General features: G+C 39.7%; 1 protein-coding gene across 1 annotated transcript; it reads right to left on the reverse strand.

The window, feature by feature from the left end:
- Positions 1 to 578: 578 nt before the first annotated feature.
- On the reverse strand, positions 579 to 18,846 carry LOC120776703 (myb-like protein I). The gene is made up of 3 exons (XM_040107593.1): positions 18,597 to 18,846; positions 15,056 to 16,198; positions 579 to 6,129 (listed from the first exon to the last, which is right to left on the reverse strand). Exon 3 carries the CDS (start codon positions 5,938 to 5,940, stop codon positions 3,238 to 3,240), a length of 2,703 nt encoding a protein of 900 aa, XP_039963527.1. The 5' UTR covers positions 5,941 to 6,129; positions 15,056 to 16,198; positions 18,597 to 18,846; the 3' UTR covers positions 579 to 3,237.
- Between the last annotated feature and the right edge of the window lie 897 nt (positions 18,847 to 19,743).

Here is a 19,743-nt window from a genome sequence, read left to right on the forward strand (position 1 = left end):
ATTTTTACATATTTACTAGTAATTATTGTTTTTGTAAGTGCTGGATTTCTTTTTTTGGGTTATTTGCTCAACGGCGAGAGTCTTAAATTGATTTTTTCGTGATATTTGGTAAATATTGTAAGTTCTGATCTGATTTTTACGCTATATATATATTTATATGTACACTTTTTGATACTTGGGTATGCTGTATATGAATTGTTGTTGTCTGTCAGATACAGATTTTATTTTGTTTTAACCGCTTTTGAGGTTAGACTTATTGATATTTACTTTCGCATTTTCCGCTTTTCACTTATTGCTCCAGTACAGTTAATTTCACACATTCATTCATGCCACAATTCACCGTTATTTAGCAATTACACTTGTAAGCAATTGATTCATTCAAAAATATTGTGCAATATTTACTTAAACTCTCTTGCGTTTAATGCTTTTTGTTGTTGCATATTCGGAAATACTTAAACTTTGACACTTTAAGTGAATTTCTAGTCAAACAAAAACACTTACGCACTACGCTTGCATTGCTTACACACACGAAAATGAAAAGTAGAAAAACGAAATTAAATCTAGAAGATAAATGACAATTATTTGTAATCGTAAGTGTACAACGATATATTTTATTGTATTGTGTGTGTGTGTGAAAAGAAGTGTACACCATAAGCGTCGTGTGTTTGTATTGCCCTCAGCAGGCGTCTGCAGTCGTAAAAGTAAAATGGAAACGTAAATCGGCACAGAACAAAATATTATTATTTATTACATAAACTACACTTAAGGGAGCTTGTCGGGAGCATCCGGACGAGTGAGCGGTCGAATTGAGTTGCACGACTAATTGAGTTTCCGGTTTCTTTCATGGGCCTATGCTTCCTTACTTCCCCATCGCCCGCTGTCAGCTGTCACGGCGCGCGCGTATGACAGCCAATTGTTGTGCTCGAACGCATTTGCAACATCCTGCAGCCGGAGCACACACATACACTTGCACATGAGAACACTATATGCATACTAGCCATGTAAGTACTGTTAATTCATGTAAATTTGTTTTGGTGGTTATGTGCGGCTGCTTGGCGAGCCTGCAAGGATGCGTGTGCGCTGGACAATTTCCGCTTTGATTGACGTTTACTTACAACAAAACAACAAAAATTATAATAATTGTGGTAAAACCGAGTGCTTGGTGTTGAGCGTCAATTGGGTGCTTTGTATTAAGATAATTTAGAGCGATCTTTAAGAGCTGACTTCAAAATATTTTCGTTGATGTCGCTGGCTCTAGAGATTTATAAATATAGATTTTTTGTTCTCTCTTCGAATCTGAGCGTATATTGGGCGCATTCTTTGAATACACTATAAAAATATTTTTGAGAATTAGCTTCAAAATATTGTTTTTTTCAATACGCTGGCTTTACTCTTGTGTTTTTATTGTTGCAATCATGCAAACTGTCCCGCAGTTCTCTGTGTTTTAGACTTTGACTAATTTAATGAGAAGTTTAGACCCAATCTGTACGTTTTTATTACTTAGTGACGAAAGATGTAATAAACTCTTTTATTGCAGATATTTACGCCAATACGCGTGCCATTATGTTATCCATACCTCTATTTGGAAAATTGCCGCGAAATATTGAGAGATGAAGTAAACGAAAAATGTTTGTTTCTATGCGCGCAACCCTTCAAAGCACTTATTAGAATTCACGAACTTGTTTAATTTTCTATCACCTCAACCTCATACCCATTTGCTAGTAAAAGCTTCAAGTTGACAGCAAACACAACTGACGTGTCACATGTCAAGCGTCAACGCTAAAGAGAATTCGAATGCAACTAATTTAGTCTATAAATTATAACAGTTGTTAGCTTTGACTAGCTAAGTGACAGTTGTGAAAGCTTTGGAATATGTTGACTTTTATGTAAATTGGATTTGAGCGGCAATTAAAACTAAGAACTCTCACAAAATTTTTGAAAAATATATTATGAAATGTTGCTGCAGGCCCCTAACTACTTTGAAATCAACTTTGAACGGTGATCTGGACTGCAGTATCCAAAAAACATTAGGCTTGTTGGTGACCTGAAATGATCTGAACGATTCAGCAGTTATTTTCCAGTTAGTCCGAAGTAGTCACAAACCAACAGCGATCTCACAGTTTTCGTTGAACTCGATTTAAGCCCTTTTAATAGGTGAGAAAGAAAAGAAAACACTTTTGATTCGAAAACGCCAAAATGCCAACTGCTGCTATCTTTATGTCTAAATTTTTAAAGAGATAATAAGAAAGTTATAATTTAATAAAACCGTTAAGTGAGCATAAAAGCCCATTAGGAGCGATAAATGTGTAACACGCAACCAAACGTAGACCGTCTGCGCTACTTCTTAAGCCACTTTAACTTTCAACTTTAAAAAGCAACCACTCCAGCTAAGCAAATAGAATTATGTAACTCAATTTTGTCTACAACTCAATTTGGACTTGCTTTGTCTTCAACAAATGCTCCGCAACCAATATAACTGTTACTTTACATATGTATGTAAACATTCTTTGTTTGTATGTATATGTATATATATGTATATATTTTTTAGGTATTTACGTTTGTATATTTCATTTAAGAGTCCTAACTACTGGTTAGAGATTTAAAAGCTGTTGCTACCACTGTTGCTTGCGCGTGTACTTCAGATCCAACTCGTACAAACATACTGCTGGCTACATAAATATTTCTATGTATGGCTGCTTGTATGTAGGCTTGAGCGTGTTTTGTGTTTAACTGTGTGCGTCATTCCAGCCAACCGCTGACGGCGTCATTTCATGCGAAAGACGCTGAAAACAGTTGTGTTAGTCGGCGCCCCTGCCCACCTTCGTGACGAGCCACCGTCGCTCAAACTAGCGTAATTTAGAAGAAGAAATCCTCCACATCACCATTGTTCTCAACGCTGTCGCCGTCTATGCCCAAGCCAATACCGATACCGAGACCGATACTTATGTTGTCGTCGACATTGTTCAGGTCGTCTTCGACATTCTCTTGGCCGCTTATGTTGAGTGTGATGGGTAGAGTGTTGCTTGCGTCCTCGTCGGTGGTCGCTGTTGCCGTTGCTGTCGTAGCAGTTGCTGTATTTGTGGCTGTGTCGGTTGTGTCGTCCTCTGTTTTGCACTTTGTTGTATCCGCCAGCGGATTGCCCAGTACCTCAGTGACGTCGACTATGGGCCCCAGCGGATCGAAGGAGTCGTCGAGCAGTACGCCGCTCTCAATAGCCGCAACAGCTTCCTCATAGTATCAGTTAAGGTCTTTGCGAAAACTATCCTCAATGCTTGGATCGGCAATCATGATCGAGTTCTGATCCGCTAGCAGATCTAGCGCAGTCTCGTCCATTTGACTCAAATCCAGATCGAGCGAGTCGAAGATCTCACGCGACGAATAGTCGGAGAAGATGATTGCCGGTATATTGGTGTTGGTTGGCGTATTAGCGTGGTTCTGTGCATGGTGATGATGATGCTGTTGATGGTGGTGGTGTTGATGATGTTGTTGCTGGTGGTGTTGCGTCGTCTGCTGATGTTGGTTGTGAAGCGTGGATGCATTATTTGTGCCGTTGCCACCAACATGTGGCGCAGTCGAGACTCCACCCGTCAGCGTTGTTATGCCCGGCGAGGAGGATGACAGTGGGGAGGCGTGGTGCGGCGAATGCAGGGGCGAATGGTGCGGTGATGGTTGTGCTGAATGCGAGTGCAGCGACAGCGACAATTGTTGGTGCTGATGATGCGGCGATTGCGCATTTATAGGAATCGGTAAGGGTGAAGACGGTGACGGCAGGCAGCCCAACGGTGAGGGTATGGGTGAAGAGTTCACTTCATTCGCTTGCGTCAGATTCACATTGTTGTTGCTGATGCGACAGGGACCGTTTGTTGTGGCGTTACTATTCGCGTTGCTGCCAGCCCCGGCACCATTGTTATTCAGCATTTGATGTGAGAGTATGCGTGTACCTTGGTGTGTGTTGTTGTTATTGCTGGTGTTGCCGCTGTTGTTGGTGTTACACGTGCCACCTCTACTACTTTGCGTCGTTGCCGTCACCGCAGAGCCGGACTCGCCCGTCAGATCGCTAAAGTCCAATTGTTTGCTCTGTGTTAGGGGCTGTGAATAAGGCGATCCATTGCCGAAGACATCGAAATCTAATGTGGTAAAGCTATTCTGTTGCTGCTGTTGCTGGCGCTGCTGCTGAAAGTGTTGCTGCAACTGCTGCTGCTGCTCAGGAGAGGAATTGCTGTCGCCTAGCGTGAACTGCTCAAAGTGATTATGGAACGAGGAGTTGAGACTGTTGAAGCCAGTATTTTCTGGCGCAGCTCCAGCTATTGCAGGTGAGTAGCGATCGAAGGCCTGCATGTTCTTTTCATTATAGGCCTGCATACTGGATCCGATCATGCCGGCCTGCGGATGCCGAATTGGACTGGCTGGCGCGCTGATGTGTACCACATCATTGCTCGAGACGGACGTTAGCAGACCGGGTGAGGAGCCTGGACTGGGTGGATTCAATGGCTGCCGATATTCGGTAAGATTGCCCGTCGAACTGGCGGCGCCCAGGGTAGGCAGGTTGGTGAATGTACCGGTTTGTGCGGTATTTTGTGTATTGGAGCCGTTGCCGGTTGGTGACTGAACGGCGAGATTTGTGAATGATAAATGCGGCGATGTTTGCGCTGCTGTAGGTGTGTTGGCGGCTGACGTGGGCGAGTGCTGTTGCTGCTGATAAGGCGACGGTGGACCACCGCCTATGCCATTGCCATTGCCACCAGCCGGACTGAAGGGACTTGAGGACTGATCGCGCTCGCGGCCATTGTTGTGCGGTGACAGGATGGGCGAGAGCGTTTGCTGTTGTTGCTGCTGCTGGTGCATTAGTTGTTGTTGTGCGGGCGAGTAATGCAATGACGTTAGGTCCGGCAACGAACCGGTATTGGCGAGCGCCAGTGTTTGCTCTTGCAGCGATTTGAATAGACTATTTATTGGCATATTGCAGTTAGTATATTTGGCATTGAATTGTTGCGGATGTTGCTGTTGGCTAACGCTACTCGCTGGCTGTTGTGCATGGTGCTGCTGGACATGTTGCTGTTGTGCTTGTTGTTGATGCATATGCTGTTGTTGCTGCTGCTGCTGAAAGTGTTGCTGCAACTGTTGATGTTGCTGCTGCAAGTGCAGATGCTGTTGACTGTGGTGCAGGTGTTGTTGCTGCTGCTGCTGCTGTTGCTGCTGATGTAGCATCTGACCTTTCCGTCTTTGTGCTTGTGGACTGAAGCTGCGGCCAATATTTGGCGAATGAGATCGTTGATTGTGGTGCTGGTAATTGGCGTGCAGCGCATTCATATCCCCCATACCGCCCATGCCACCACCCGGCCCGAAACCGCCCTCTGCCGCTACTGCCATATTCAGCGTTTGATGAAGTGCCGAGTCAGAGTTGGAGCGCCGCCAACTGCTATCCATCGGCGGACTAAGATATGCGTTGTTGCTCATGCCCGCATTCATGCCGGTTGCGACGGCAGCACTGCTGCCATATGGCGAACGATCTTGTTTGCGCTCGGAGGGACGTCGCATCGGTCCGACGCCGACGCTGCGACCCCGTGACTCACGCGAATTGCTATTATGTGTGCCGTCCGGAGAGGCTCCACCACTGCCGCTGTTGGTGGTATTTGTTGCGCCGCCGCTATTGCCGGCACCACCGCCGTCCGCAGTGTTACCCACAACGCCTCCTCCACCTCCGCCGCCACTGCCGCCTCCTCCTATACCAGCGCCACTTACCAAACTGGCATTTGTGGCGTGATTGCTGCCGACGTCAGTATTTACCAAACAGCATTCCAATATCTTCTGATTCGCTTGAGTCTCATCCATTTTAGTTGCGTAAACCTCTTTCATAATACGCTCGAACTCAGCGGTGCCCTCTTGCTGGCGCTGCTTCTGTAATGCGATTTTCTCACTAAATTTGCGCGGATTTGCCATGATTTCAGTTCTTCGCTCGCTGCTGATTCGTCGTCGTTGTCTCTTCTGCCGGTGTTAGCTCGGCGGATTTTGTTACTGCAGCTGCTGTTGCTGTTGCTGTTGTTTCGTTACCGCTATGGGACAAACTCGTGCGTGTGTCGTGTGCCGCGTCCCTCTATTGGATTGCGTCTACTTGTCTGCGCTGTTGTACTGCTTGTGAAAACGTCAATACCAGACGTGCGGAAGCCGGCATAACATTCGCCGAAGTTGTTTTGTTACGGTGGCAGCAGGCAGCAGGCGAACAATGACCGAACGACGACGCCGCGAAAACACATCCGTACCGAGCGACAACAACCGACGCATTGATAACAAAAACGACCAAACGGTTCGGTATGCGCGAAGAGTCAATGAAAATTTGCGAAGCACGCAAAGCGGAGAATCCACGAATATCGACGTTGTATTGGTGTGTTAGCGGGAGTTGTGTGCGGGGGCGTCGCCAAATGTATGCGGCGTTGGCGGCGGCATAAATTTTCACCAAACATCCATATGAATATGATTATTGTTTTCATTGGTGTTGTTGTGGTTTGATTTGCATTTCCATTGTTTAATAAATTTTTTATATTCGTCGTTAATATTGCGAAGAGTGTTGATAAAGATGAAAGAGAGAAAACGAAAACAAATAATATTAATAATATTAGACAAGGAATGCAAAAGCTTTTCGTGAATATGGTGATGAAGGGATGGAGGCAAGAGTGATATGAGTAATGCAAGCGATGAATAAAATGTGGAAGCGCAGCGTCAATTAAACCCAATATGGTTGAGGCCGTGTCGGGAATCTTAAATTTTTAATAGGTTACAATACATATAATTAATTTTCTGTGTCTGTAAAAGGCTTGCGGGGGAGAATGGTGGCGTAATGACATAATTGTGACTATTTTTGGATAATATATGTAAATATATATGACTATTTTGTGATAAAAACGGCAAAGAATATATTCGTGTTTTCATTAAATGATGTTTTAATGAAAAATATTTATTGAAGTCGCGAGTTTTTTCACAAGCCAACATAGTTTGAAACTGGTATCTACGTTATTTGACTGCGTGGTTGTATACACACATAAGTTGTGACAAAAAAGTACACGGAAATTGTAAATAAATACCTCGGATAAATGATATTTCAAAAACACGTACAGACAGAGCTCGATATCTCGCGACTCCGTTCATAAGATTTTGGTGAATATTTTGAGTATGAGACGCGTTCTTGTTCTACTCGTCCCGATAGCGCTGAATTTTTTTCAAAAAGAGTACGATAAACAAGTTTCGTTGGACATGCTTGTTCGTTAGAATTCTGATCCCACATTCATGGAGAGCAGTATAACTGCCGGTGAGACATGGGTTTATGAGGTTCACATGCAATCAAGTCAATAATCATAGAAGTGGAACCCGTTTTCAGTCGATCGAAGAGATAAAACAAAATTCGTAAAAGTAAGGGAGCTGAAGGCCATCCCAAAAAGTGCTTATGAAAAGTGTTTCGAGAATTGGAAAAATTGTTGGCATAACAGTATTACATCAAGTGGGGATGACTTTGAAAGCATCGAAATAAGAATTGAAGAATAATTAAATATTTTGCGTCTTATTTACAATTGGTCAATGTTTAAAAATTTAAAGCGTTTCGGTTTCTTTAATTTTGATTTTTTTTTGTTGATTGTTTTTGTTGGAGGTAACCTACGTGTGACCCCTTAATAGTATTAAATATAGTAAGAGAAGTCCGAAATATCTCCATTCGAAATGATCCTTTCTCCCCGGAAGGGCCCAAACAATCTCACCTCGTTGTCCAACTTCCGAGTTCTTCGCCATTCACTTTCTCCCATAGATTTCAGTGAGTAAAAATAATCAATGAAAGAAATGGGCTGACATCAGATTGTAAAGAATGAAAATATAGCCTCGAAACTCCGCCACAAAGCAAATGCTTTTAGATACAAACTTGAAAAAGGAAAAAGCCAAAATACAAACCAATCGATTCCCTATTTCTCAACTTCAAATTGTAAAGAACTATACAAATCTATGCATGCATGCATGCATGTATGCGTTGGTGAGCACATAGAATTTACACACAAAAGGTTAGTCAACCCTGTGTAAACTATATTTAGATTTGTGCACATCTTCAAAATTCTAAGAAGCGGTACACACACACACACACACCCAAATTCAAAGTAAGGAAAATAAACATACACACATAAGCGCATTTCTCGATCTCTTGAATGGAATTTTCGCCTGCACAGATTTGGCACACATTTGCCGTGCGAGGCACAACTCCCACAACGCCAATGCATTCGCTCTACGCACGCGAGGCCAAAAGCTTTGCGCTGCCTGGGGCTCTGACTATGCCAACGGCTGCGGAAATGGTCGTGGTCATGGGATTGTGTGCGTTGACTATGTCACTGCGGCACTCTGGCCGCCATCGAGCGATCCAACTGGCAGCGCGGCGCATAAAAGCCACAAATATTTCGCGTTGCTGAGAAATTCAGACAGCGCAAGTGTTGTCTTCACATTCCTGCTGCCACAATATTTACATACAATCTTATATAATATATTATATATATATATATATGTATATGTGTAACGTATATTGAAGAATTGGTTAGAATTTCAGCTGATTGATTTTTTGGATTTTATTTTACTGTATATAATTTCTTTGTTTGCTGTGTGGCAGACAAGTCGGCTGCCGCTTGAGAGCGGAACATTTGCTTGCTGAACAGACATTCACACATTCATGTTTATGTTTATGCATGTGGTGGTATATACATACGTGAAGCTCAAACATTTGACAAATGTGCGCCGTGTTTGTGCAAGGATTAGCTACAAGGTTAATCTTTTCGCAGCTTTTATCATTGAATTGATAAGATTTTACGCTGAGGCTGTATTCCTAATTAAAAGTGTTTGAAAAGCTGTGGCAGTCAAATGCGAAATATACTGAAAATTTGGTTTGCTAAGAACGGGTACTCATGTGCCTGCATATTTTTTGTGCGGTTAAAGTGTTCCTAACTAAGCACTGTCTCTTAATTTGCTGCACTCAAAGAGTACTAAGGAATTATTTCATTAATCCAAACCAATTTTAATGGAGTCGTTATAGGAATCCAACGTGTGCTTCCAGTTCCTAGCTACCTTTTGTGAAAGATCGGGTGTGATGGCTTATTAATAAGTTTTACTGAAAGTCCGATTGCCTAGCATCAATATAACTTAATATATATCTCTTGATTTTTGGTGATAAGTATCAGCCGATAATATTTAAGGTCATGATACCGACTTGCACATTGATCGACTGCATGTCAAGAATGGGACCCGCAAATGGATTTGATTCATCATACCAAATGCTTCAGTAATGGATCCATACCTTCTGGAATAGTTGCTTTGAAAAGTGTGAATTTCGTCTTACCTTTATATAAAAAGTCTACGGTCTTAGTAATTTGAAGCTTTTCCATCTACTTACAATAATATTTAATTAAACAATTATCTATACTTTTACCTAAACTTTCCGCAGCGGGTCTAAAACTTAAATATTTTGTTCAATACATAAAATCATAACCGTTGGAGGGTTCTCTTAATCTAATCATTCGACAATGTAATTTCAGATACACTACTTTTCACCTCAGATGTGCAACAAACATACTGATATCGCTATATCTCTATAAACGAGTGTGCTTTGTATACATAAATACTTAGTATATGTATTTCATTTTACTGTTATAATGTCGACTCACTTTGATAAACCGTAACACAGATAAGCAGATGAGTCAAATGGAACAATTAATTAAAGCAAATGCGTATTTTTGGAGGGAAACGTACGAATATCTATACAGATACGAATACTATGTGTGGGCAATGAAATTATTTCCTGGCTTTGTTGTCTAAACTCGATCTTATCATTCGCCTACTGGAGTATTCATATGGGCAACGCTTACATATGAGGCGTATTATATTCGAATATGTACATGTTAGTATAATTTAAGGGCTGTGGCTACTCTAAATAATGTGTGCATCAGTCTATTTCAAGATTTAGTTTTGGAAAATCTGTTTTTTATAGTTTCCAAAGACATTAGAAGCTCTAAGCCAGAATCAAAGGCTTTTACTGAATATCAAAAGTTGAATCATCTGAAAGAAAACACTTTTTGCCAATTTCGGGGTTCCTTGAAGTAATCTACCGTTGGATCTAGAAAATGAGCTGTTTACACGGAATGGGAGCATACAAAAGAATTTCAGATAAGCTGGATTAAGCGACATGCAAAGAGGTGGTTAATATTGGGTAGTCGAAAAAGTCTTTTCGTATTTCTAATCAAACTTCAACTTCTTTTTTTAATAAACAATATTTACAATTTTGGTCGACCACTTTTTGCCATTTTTCCGCTAGAAACATTATTCCATCAGAGACTTTTATCAGTGTAAGTCAAAAATTTCGAAATTTTCAGAACGGAATTGAGCGAACCATTGTTGCACTACACGAACTGATACAGCATTGTCTACCTAAACTTCACAAGTTTCATTGGTGGATCACTATAGTTTCTGGAAGCAAATCTGAGATCTTCGTTTGTAACGACTGCCCTTTTTAGCTTAAAAAAAAATACAAGCTTGAAGAGAATTACAAGTCCAGTTTTTTATGCGGTGAGCGGTATGTTATTCATAATTATTTTCATGCATTAAATGTATTTTCTATATTTGATTCTTAAAAAATTTCTTTTCCGACTTCAAACTTTTTCATTATGATATAATTTCTGCCCACTTCTCTTTCTTTCCAACATTTTTGCATTAATTGTATCAAAACAGACTCGCCAATATTTAAATTCCTGGAATTGGAATGAAATATGTGTTTTCAGTCTACAGCGCGCCATTTGCGCTAGATTTACATTTTTAGAAACTGGTTTAGAAATAAGTTTCTACTGAATTACTAAACTTCGGTTGCTAAACAAAAGTTACTGAAGCCAAAATATTAGTAGACACACTCCGCCACCTACAGCAGCACCAAATATCGAATACCATTCAAGAAGTATAAGTAGAAGAAGACGCTTGACGTCATGGAAATAAGCTGTTAAGAAATTCAAATACTTTGCGGCACACTTGTTTGAACTACTATTCCAATGTGCAGACAGCAAAGAAAAAATCGAACACAAACGAGACAAATAAGGCAGAATCAAGCGCGGGTACTGTCGAGCACTATACATATACTGCCGCAATCTAAAATTTGTTGGTATTTTGAACCGATTACACGGCAGAAGGAAGATATAGACCGATATCTTACAATCGAAATGTGCTAAAAAAAATATCATAGTGAAATATGTTCCATTTTAATCAACATATATGGTATATTGATGGATATCAGTATACTGTATATGGGTGCTGGAGGAGAGGACTATATAGACGTATACTTATGATCAATTTTCAGTATCAAAGCGTATTCGCATTAATTAACATATATGGTGAAAAATAACCAGAGAAAATCGTATTAGGCATTGAAATCTGAGATATGAGATCTCTTTTAAGAGAGGGAGGTACTACGGCCATTATACAACTTGAGATAGATCGACATTAGAACCTACTGTATGTGCAGTCCAATTTAAAGGTATTGTTTAAACGTAAGGCACTTTACCCTCTCTAACCAAGTTTGATTCTCAAAATTGTAATTGGAGGTCGTGACCACACTCACCTTCCAAAACTTTTGAAACCACATATGACCCTCCTTACTATAACTGCCTACTTGTGGCGCCTAGCTCTTCAGTTTTTAATTCATTCATTTTTATTAGCAGCAAATATAATAGCAAATATGAAACAACTGCAATAACAACAACAGCATACTTCGAAAAAAAAAAACAGTTAAAAAGAACAATGGCAACAACAACAAGAGCAATATTATCAGTGTCAAAGTAATTTCATTTAAATAAACACGAAATGGCGCGCGAACGCGATTCAACACTGTGCCGAAAGATCAACGGCGGGCGTCGAGCCGAGCGGAGCAGCGCAACGTTTACATTCCGCTTTTGCCAATGCTGTTGCCCTGTACCTGCATGCCAGCGTGTATATGTACGTATGTATGCGCGGAGTTAAGGCCCTCGGCTGGGCGCGATAAACAAATCGGCGAGAAGCCAATTTTAGTTTTTGCCACAAGCGAGTTAGCTAAATTTAGATAGGCTTGCTATTTGATAGATGGATTTGGGTAAAAATAAGCGCATTACTTTTAGCGAACTCGCTCACTCGTGCCGACTTGATAACGAAAAGAGAAAGGGTGAAGGCGGTAAGCGGTCTGTGCATGGTGAACGGTGTGTAAGAAATCATAAAAATTCTTCTAATTTTGTTGTTGTAAAATGGCTTTTGCTGATTGCACAAATAAAAATGTGTTAAGTACATCAATGCAAACAGGGTGTTTCATAAGGTTGTTTCGCCTTTATTTAATGAAGAGAAACGTTAAGAGGGCTATTTTTGTGGGGGATCCCCAGCTGGCTTCGCAATAGAATCAGATTTACTTAAACTCAAAGATCGTAAAAGTTAATGGCTAATTCGTATAACTGCGGCTCACATAAAGCCACTCAAATAGCTTTAAATTGTGCTGGAATATATGTATCTATTATTGTGCAACGTGACATCGGACCAACAACACAAATAAATTTCTTTTATTTTCAGCTAAACAATTTTCAGAAATTTCCCATTCACACCAAATTATTAGTTACAGCAGAAATATGGACTGAAATAATGCCACCGTTTGGAAATCCACACTAATAATTACTCTCCTGATCCCGTAATAGCTTTCCGATGCTCACCCTTGTATCTTCGTTTGCTAACATAGTCCAAAGTGAAAATCTACTTCGTTTGACAAGTTTAGTTTTCGAAAAATCTTTCTCTTCAAAAGCTGTTGAAACATAAAGCGATTAATTTCATTCCGCGAGGATGATGATGAGTCGCTTTGAAACAACATATACGATATTTTTCACCCAACCGATACATACAATCTATGACGGATATATTTGTTAATCCGTTTTCGAATTTCAATTTGTAAAACTCCTCTCCACAATTTGCACTCCGTGTGATTATTTCATTTATTATTGCGTTTCAAAAGCATTAAATTATAAATTCTAAACAAAAGTACGATCGTTGTAAAAATGGGGGACTTTCATGAGTAAGCTTGCATCAGAGGTTTTAAAGGTACAGAATTCCCGCACTAATATTCTACTGCGTGCGCCATTAAAACTTGATAAGATTTGACACAAAACCACGAGTTCATTACAGTATGAACCTAAATGTTAGCAACAGTAATCCCCAAATATTTTTTCGCGTTACTAATATGTTTGTTGTTAAAAAAAATATCAACCAACCACTTTCAATAGATATTTTATCCCAATTATGAATTGTATGACATTGTTAGACACATGCCTTGATTCTAGATCGTGATTAGTGCAACCATACACGTTGTGTTTGAACAATTTTTGTTAGGGCTAGTCAAAAACCGATGTTGTTTCAGAATCTACTGAAACTATCATGAATCTATAAATATATTTTGCAAAATTGAGATGGAGACGGTGAGATTATTGTATGTTTCAACATTATTTTCAGTCACATGTGAACTATAGGGTAGAGGACTGGGCTCTTTTAAAGCAGTCAAAAAGTACGACTTTCGAAAAGTGGCCGTAGAAATTTACCGAATGATCAATATACAAATGTATTCAAATAAAAATGTTGCATGTTATATTCAGCTTATAAAAGAACCATCTTGAATTCTTTGATATCTTCGTTTTATAAAAAGTTACAGATCAAGAACAAAACACAATTCAGCCCTCTCCGGCTGCTCTGTCAAAGGCTACGAAAATTTCTACATTGGTATTAAAAAGAATGCAAGAAGACCTGTAGAGATGTCTTAAAAAAATCTCTATAAGACCTATGGCAGAGTATGAATAAAGAACCCATGCAAAAAAAGTTGAAACTAAGTAAAACAACTCGACAGATCTTTCAGCGAACGCCACTTTGTTGTCTATTTTCGGGTTTTTTGGCCGTAGTATATTAGATATGTTAATACCAAGAGCGCTACTTGTATTTCTAAGAAGATTACTGTTTCACCCTGCTTTGCTTCTTAAGGTCCGTATCCAGCTCTTAAGTAATTGCTCCAGAAAAAAAAATCCTTATTTCTTGAGCTGTAGTCAAGTACCTGGTTACGCATTGTGAAGGATTCACATTAGAAGAGCAAGAGGAAATAAACAAAGAAAATAAACTTATATGTGTAAGTATATAAAGATTGGTAAGTTTTATACAAAATTTTCGAAATGAACTATATTTCTTACTAATGATTTTAAGTAATTTTAGGATGAATTTAATGATAACTTTGAATTTCTTTCAAGAAACAATTGTTGATTTCATGTTTCTTCGCAAAACCAGCATTGCCAAATTCGCATTTTCTTGAAAAAATGTATTAAAAATTAGCACTAGATATCTTGAAAACTGCACACTAGAACCAGAAAATTTACCGCAGGGAATTTTCTTGACCATTTCTTAAACGTTTTTTTATATGAAGCTTTTACAACACTTTAGAGCTGGGTACTAAGTTTTACTCTGAGAGGCTTCTGAGTTGGAATGATTTGAGTGGTGTGTACGGTACAGTTACAGAATGAACTGTGCAGTTCCCCAGCTGAGCATTCTTTTGTCACACAAGCTTCAACATTCTGCTACAGCATCTCATGGGCGTGGCTCTCAACCAGCTGCAGAACTTCACCACCATTATTATCAGTTTTTTCCGAATTATCTAACTTTTATATCTTCTCATCGATTTTTATTATCTCCTATTTTTGCCTGTATGTTGACTTTGACTATTAGCACTTTTCAAGGCAAAACTTGAAAAAATGTAAAGAAATGGATCTTTGGAATAAGGCTGAAATTGTAGATCACGTTTTCTGAAATAATATCTGAAGCAGGGTGACTGAGTCATAAAGCGATTGAATGCTTTACTGAGCAATTAGGAAAACACATTTTACTAAGAACAACTAACAAATTAGACGTACGGCTATTGAAATTAATGATGCGTGGGTGAAAAAGCAAAAGCGGGGTGATGACTGCCAAAGCTGTTAATACGCTAACGAATATGTAGTCACACAATAATACTCACATGGAAGCCTTCGACTTCAAAAGCACTGGTACACTTTAAATATGAATATTCTTAGAAGTGTTACTTTTACGGCGATGACAACTGTTGATACGATAAGTTTGTTTTATGCTGGTAGTTAAATATTGAAATTCCGTTGTGTGCTCTCCTTCTTTTCCGTCTTTAATTTTCAAAAAGTTTGTTTTTTCCACAAATTGGCGCGCGCGCTTTTTCCACACCAACGCTTGGCGACACGAACGGCGTCAAAAGGCAAAACGTGCAAAAAATGCGCCGTGCGTATGTGTGTGTGTGTGTGCGAAAACACACGTACGCAGTTAAGAAGTAAAAACAAACCTAAGCGCAAGCAATAATGTATTTATTAAATATAAGAATCAAATGTTAAGCGACAACACGACACGACGCCGACTGGGTGACACGGAACGCGGCGCGGCGCGAGGCGTCGAGGCGTTGATATGCGACGCGCTGGAGCGCGCTGTGCTCTAGGGTTGGTGTTGGTGTTGGTGTTAGGTATGGCGCTTTGTATGCGCGCGTATGTGTGTGTGTTGCGCTGTTAGGTACTGGTGTGTTTCAATGCGGTATTTGGCGTTTACGCGCGGCACGCGGTAGGTGGACGCGAAGGTGTCGCGGTGCGGTGTGTGGTGACTGATAAAACAAGATTGTTTTCTGCTACTTTTTTCTTGGTATTGTTTTTGTATTTTTTATATATTACTTTACATTCGAACTGCTTGTCCGATCACTTGCTTGTTGATTATTATTATTGTTTTAGTTGGTAATATTTATGCTGCTGCTGCGCTATTGTTGTTATTCGTAAGTTGCTGTATTTTTCTGCGCTTCACGGTTACGTGTTCACTTGTTTGTTGTATGCGGTTATTTGTTGGTATGTATGTATGTATGTATGTGTATAAGTAGTTGTTTGATTTGATTCGTGATTTTTCACTTATAATGGCTTATAATAGCAATTGTTGTACTTAGCGGTAATTTGTTGTTTAGTTTTAAATCGTTTATTCATAATCTTCCAAGTATTTTTAGCTGAAAATAAGTGTTTGCTTTAATCATTTCGTTTACAGCAACCGCAAAGACATTTTTCACTTGAATTCTCATGCGCATTGGTCGCTGATGATGCCTGCGCTTTTGTTGTCAAACCTGCTTTTTATAATTAAATAAAATAAATTAATTTCGATTTCGTTTTAAACTCACTTTCGCGCTGATTTTTTGATGAAAAATTAAACCCTATAACACTTTTAGATGGAAATATTCATAAAAACACAAAATACAAACATAAATAATTTTTTTAAAATTTGTTTTTGATATTGCTAGGTGTTGCTGTGGTATTTTTCTGATAACTGTAGGATTTGTATACACATAATCGAATTTACAGAAGCCCTCTTCAACAACTAATCGAAATTTATTCACTTTCTTATATATTTTTTTAACTTTATTACTTATTAACATTTTAATATTTATTTTAACATTTTTTTAATTTTTATTTTAATTTTTTCATTTATTTATTTTTTTATTTGTACAGCGTACTTATTGAAATTTAATTATCGCTCATTTTTATGAAAATTGTTCACCCTTTTGTGTTCAATTTAATTGTTCTTTCGTGATTTTTATTTACATATGCTCATTTGTGTAGCTTAAAATGTTTTGCGCTTTGCCTTTTACACTCTTCTGTGTTATTTATTTATTTTGCTTTTGCGCACTTTTGTGTTTCTCCATTGCTTTTGTTTCGCTACAATCACTGCTTTGTTTACCAGTTTACCTGTAATAGCAACAATTGTACATTTTCGAATTCTTCTTTGCACTCTATTTGGTACTTTGCACCTGCCCGAGCCATTACAATAACTAATCCGCACTCATACATTAAGCGAGTGTATGTGTGTGCGTGTATGTGTAGTCTTTACAGCACACTTCAAAATTTTTTATGATTTTGAAATTGTCTTCTTTCGCCGAGCCTCATGAACACTTTCGTGTCCGAAAGCTCCTGTGACCTCCTTCTGCCGCAGTGCCGACGATGACGACGCCGCCGTTGACGAAGCTCTCAGCCCGCCACGCAACGAAATACCTATAGCAATGCGTTGCTTCGCACACACTGCAATGCAGCGAAGGAGGAAGGAGAGGCGGCGCAGGAGAAGCAGAAGACAATGCATCTTCTTGCTCTTATACCGAATTTTCGTGGCGACGTAAGCGACGTTAACGCACACGCAGTCGCCTTCATAAATGCAATTGTGGTTGGCGGCGTCGACGCTGACGTGACGTTAACGCCACTTGTTCGTCTGTGCGTTCGTGTGCTCGCTCGCCAGTGGGTCGCTGTTTATTGCGTTGCGCCAGAAGACTGCACTTTCATATTTAAAAATGTATAACAGCAACAACAACAACATAACAACTTATTGGCAGCAACAGTGGCGGCGTAATGACAACAACAACAGCAAAGACAGCAACGATAATAATAATAACAAAAACGAGAAGAATGAAGGCGAAAGACGCAACAAATACAGCAATCGCCAGTGTAATGCGTTCGCTTTTATTAGCGTTGCTGTTGTTGTTGCTGTTCTTGCAGTTGCGTTATTTATAAAAATAACAGTGGGCAGTGGCGCAGACCATCGGAGCGACACGGGCAGCCACTGCGCGACCGGCCGATCACTCCACACGGTCGGCCCGACCCGCCTACCACACGGCCGGGCGAGCGTTTTTGGTCGCGCGTTTGAGCAACAGTGCGTCTAAATGCTAAACGGTGTGGCGACCCCGTTTTTGCCGTTCACACGACACAGCCTAACAGCAGCACATATAGACGCGCACACATACAACGACAGCTTGCTTAGCGCTGTTGACTGCTTTCGCCCGTCGAGTTTGAGTTTTTGTTTTTAGCCCGCGGCTATTGCTGCGGATGGCTATGGCCTGTGCCAACAATTCATGCTTGATTTGGTTGCAGCTACTTGCTGCCTAAATTGTTTTTATTGTAGTTGACTGTGAATGTAATTGTTCTTGCATTCCTCACACGTACAGCCATGCCAAACATATGCGCAGCCACAGAAAGCTATGAATGCACATCCCCATATGCAGGCATACGGCACTTTTCTCGAGCAGAAACTGTTGTCGACGTTTTGTGCTGCTGGCACTGCGGCTGTGCTTCTTCTATCGCCTATTCATCTACCTATACCCACACTTGCACCCCGCCCCCCTTTGCCCTTCTGCCGTTCAATGTGATAACTTTACGACCACTGCAGTTATTCGCTGTTGTTGCTGTTGTTGTTATTGTGTTGCGAGCCCCCAAAACATATTTGCCCCAAACGCGTTTGGCAACGTTCGCCTTGCCGTCGATTATAACGCATTTAACTGTTAATAGTTGAGTTGGAAACTTAGGAAACTAGTTTCACTTGCGTTTTCATATTTTAGAAATTTCAGATATTTATTTTCTTTTACTATTTTTTCTTGCTCTCACTTTGTTTCACTTCACTTCACTTAGTCTCTTGTTCTGGTTGGTCTTGTTCTTCTTCCTGTGCTACTGCTACTTATTTGGTCGACTTCGTTTTCACCGAATTACCAATAGAGGCACTTCTAAATGCTCGCTGGCCAGAACTCTATTTTCTATAATTCACAAATCTTCACATGCACTGCGGATCGTGGTGGAAATTCTTTAGAATTTCTTAACTAACTGCTGTTGCGTTATTTTCCATCGTTTCATTTTTCCTCTTCTCTCGTCACTTATGTCGTATTTTCTTGATTTCTTATGTATTTTTGTGTGTCTTATGCTTTGGAATTCACAGAACACTTCGTTTTTCGATGGGGTACTGAACTAGCACTGCGTCAAAGTGACAGCTCAGTGCTGGCGCCATTGCCGACCGCGCACTGCTTAGTCGACATTATTTGCTTTATCATTGGCTTTATGGCTTTTGCTCCAACTGTTATGGCGCTGTCAGTGGGGAATCCGTTATGCGCTTCCGTTCGGCCATTGAACTGTGTGTGCGCTGAAGTTGGCTGTACATGTAAACGGTTGTTGTCGCGGCTAATTGACCTGTGAAATCCAATTTAGCGGTTGTGTGATTTGCTAAATTATTGGATATTTTTTTTGACATTTTTTATAATTAGCATTTGTGTATATAATTTCGAAAGTGGTTGGGGTAAGATAACACTTTCTGAGAATGAAATGTATTAAATATTATTTGGCAGGGTACATAGACAATTTTTTCCCTTTAATTTCAAGCTAGTCTTACAGATTTTATATTAGAATATTGGTAGAGATAACTAAAGGCGCCTTATTGCTTTATTCATATTTTTGCTCATCAAATGCGTAAAATTTCAAAATATACATATTTAATTTTTCCGCTAGTTTTCTTACTTTTTTGTGCAACAATATGAAATCATAATTAATTTAAATTAATATTTTGGATTTGTATATAATATTGATTTTATTATTCATTTAAATGTCTTTAATAATAAATTTATAACAATTAAAATCGCATATGCAGGAAATGTTCTACGAGTTATCCAGTTTTGCCTAAGAGACCAAGGGTCTAAATCGGTTGCGAGCCAGCGAATTTTAAGGCGAAGTTTAAAAAATCTGAATAATCGGTTCTATAAGAGATATGTGATAAAGTTGTGCGATGTTACATTTCGTTGGGATATCTAAACAACGGACGAATACATTTTTGTAAACCCTAAAAACTTTGCCATAAAAAGCGGTGGAAAAT

Source organism: Bactrocera tryoni, chromosome 5, assembly GCF_016617805.1.
Source record: "Bactrocera tryoni isolate S06 chromosome 5, CSIRO_BtryS06_freeze2, whole genome shotgun sequence".
Lineage (NCBI taxonomy): Eukaryota > Metazoa > Arthropoda > Insecta > Diptera > Tephritidae > Bactrocera > Bactrocera tryoni.

What these genes read in the sequence shown, in the direction of transcription:
- LOC120776703 (XM_040107593.1), bottom strand. Translation starts at nt 5,940, where the DNA reads ATGGCAAATCCGCGCAAATTTAGTGAGAAAATCGCATTACAGAAGCAG.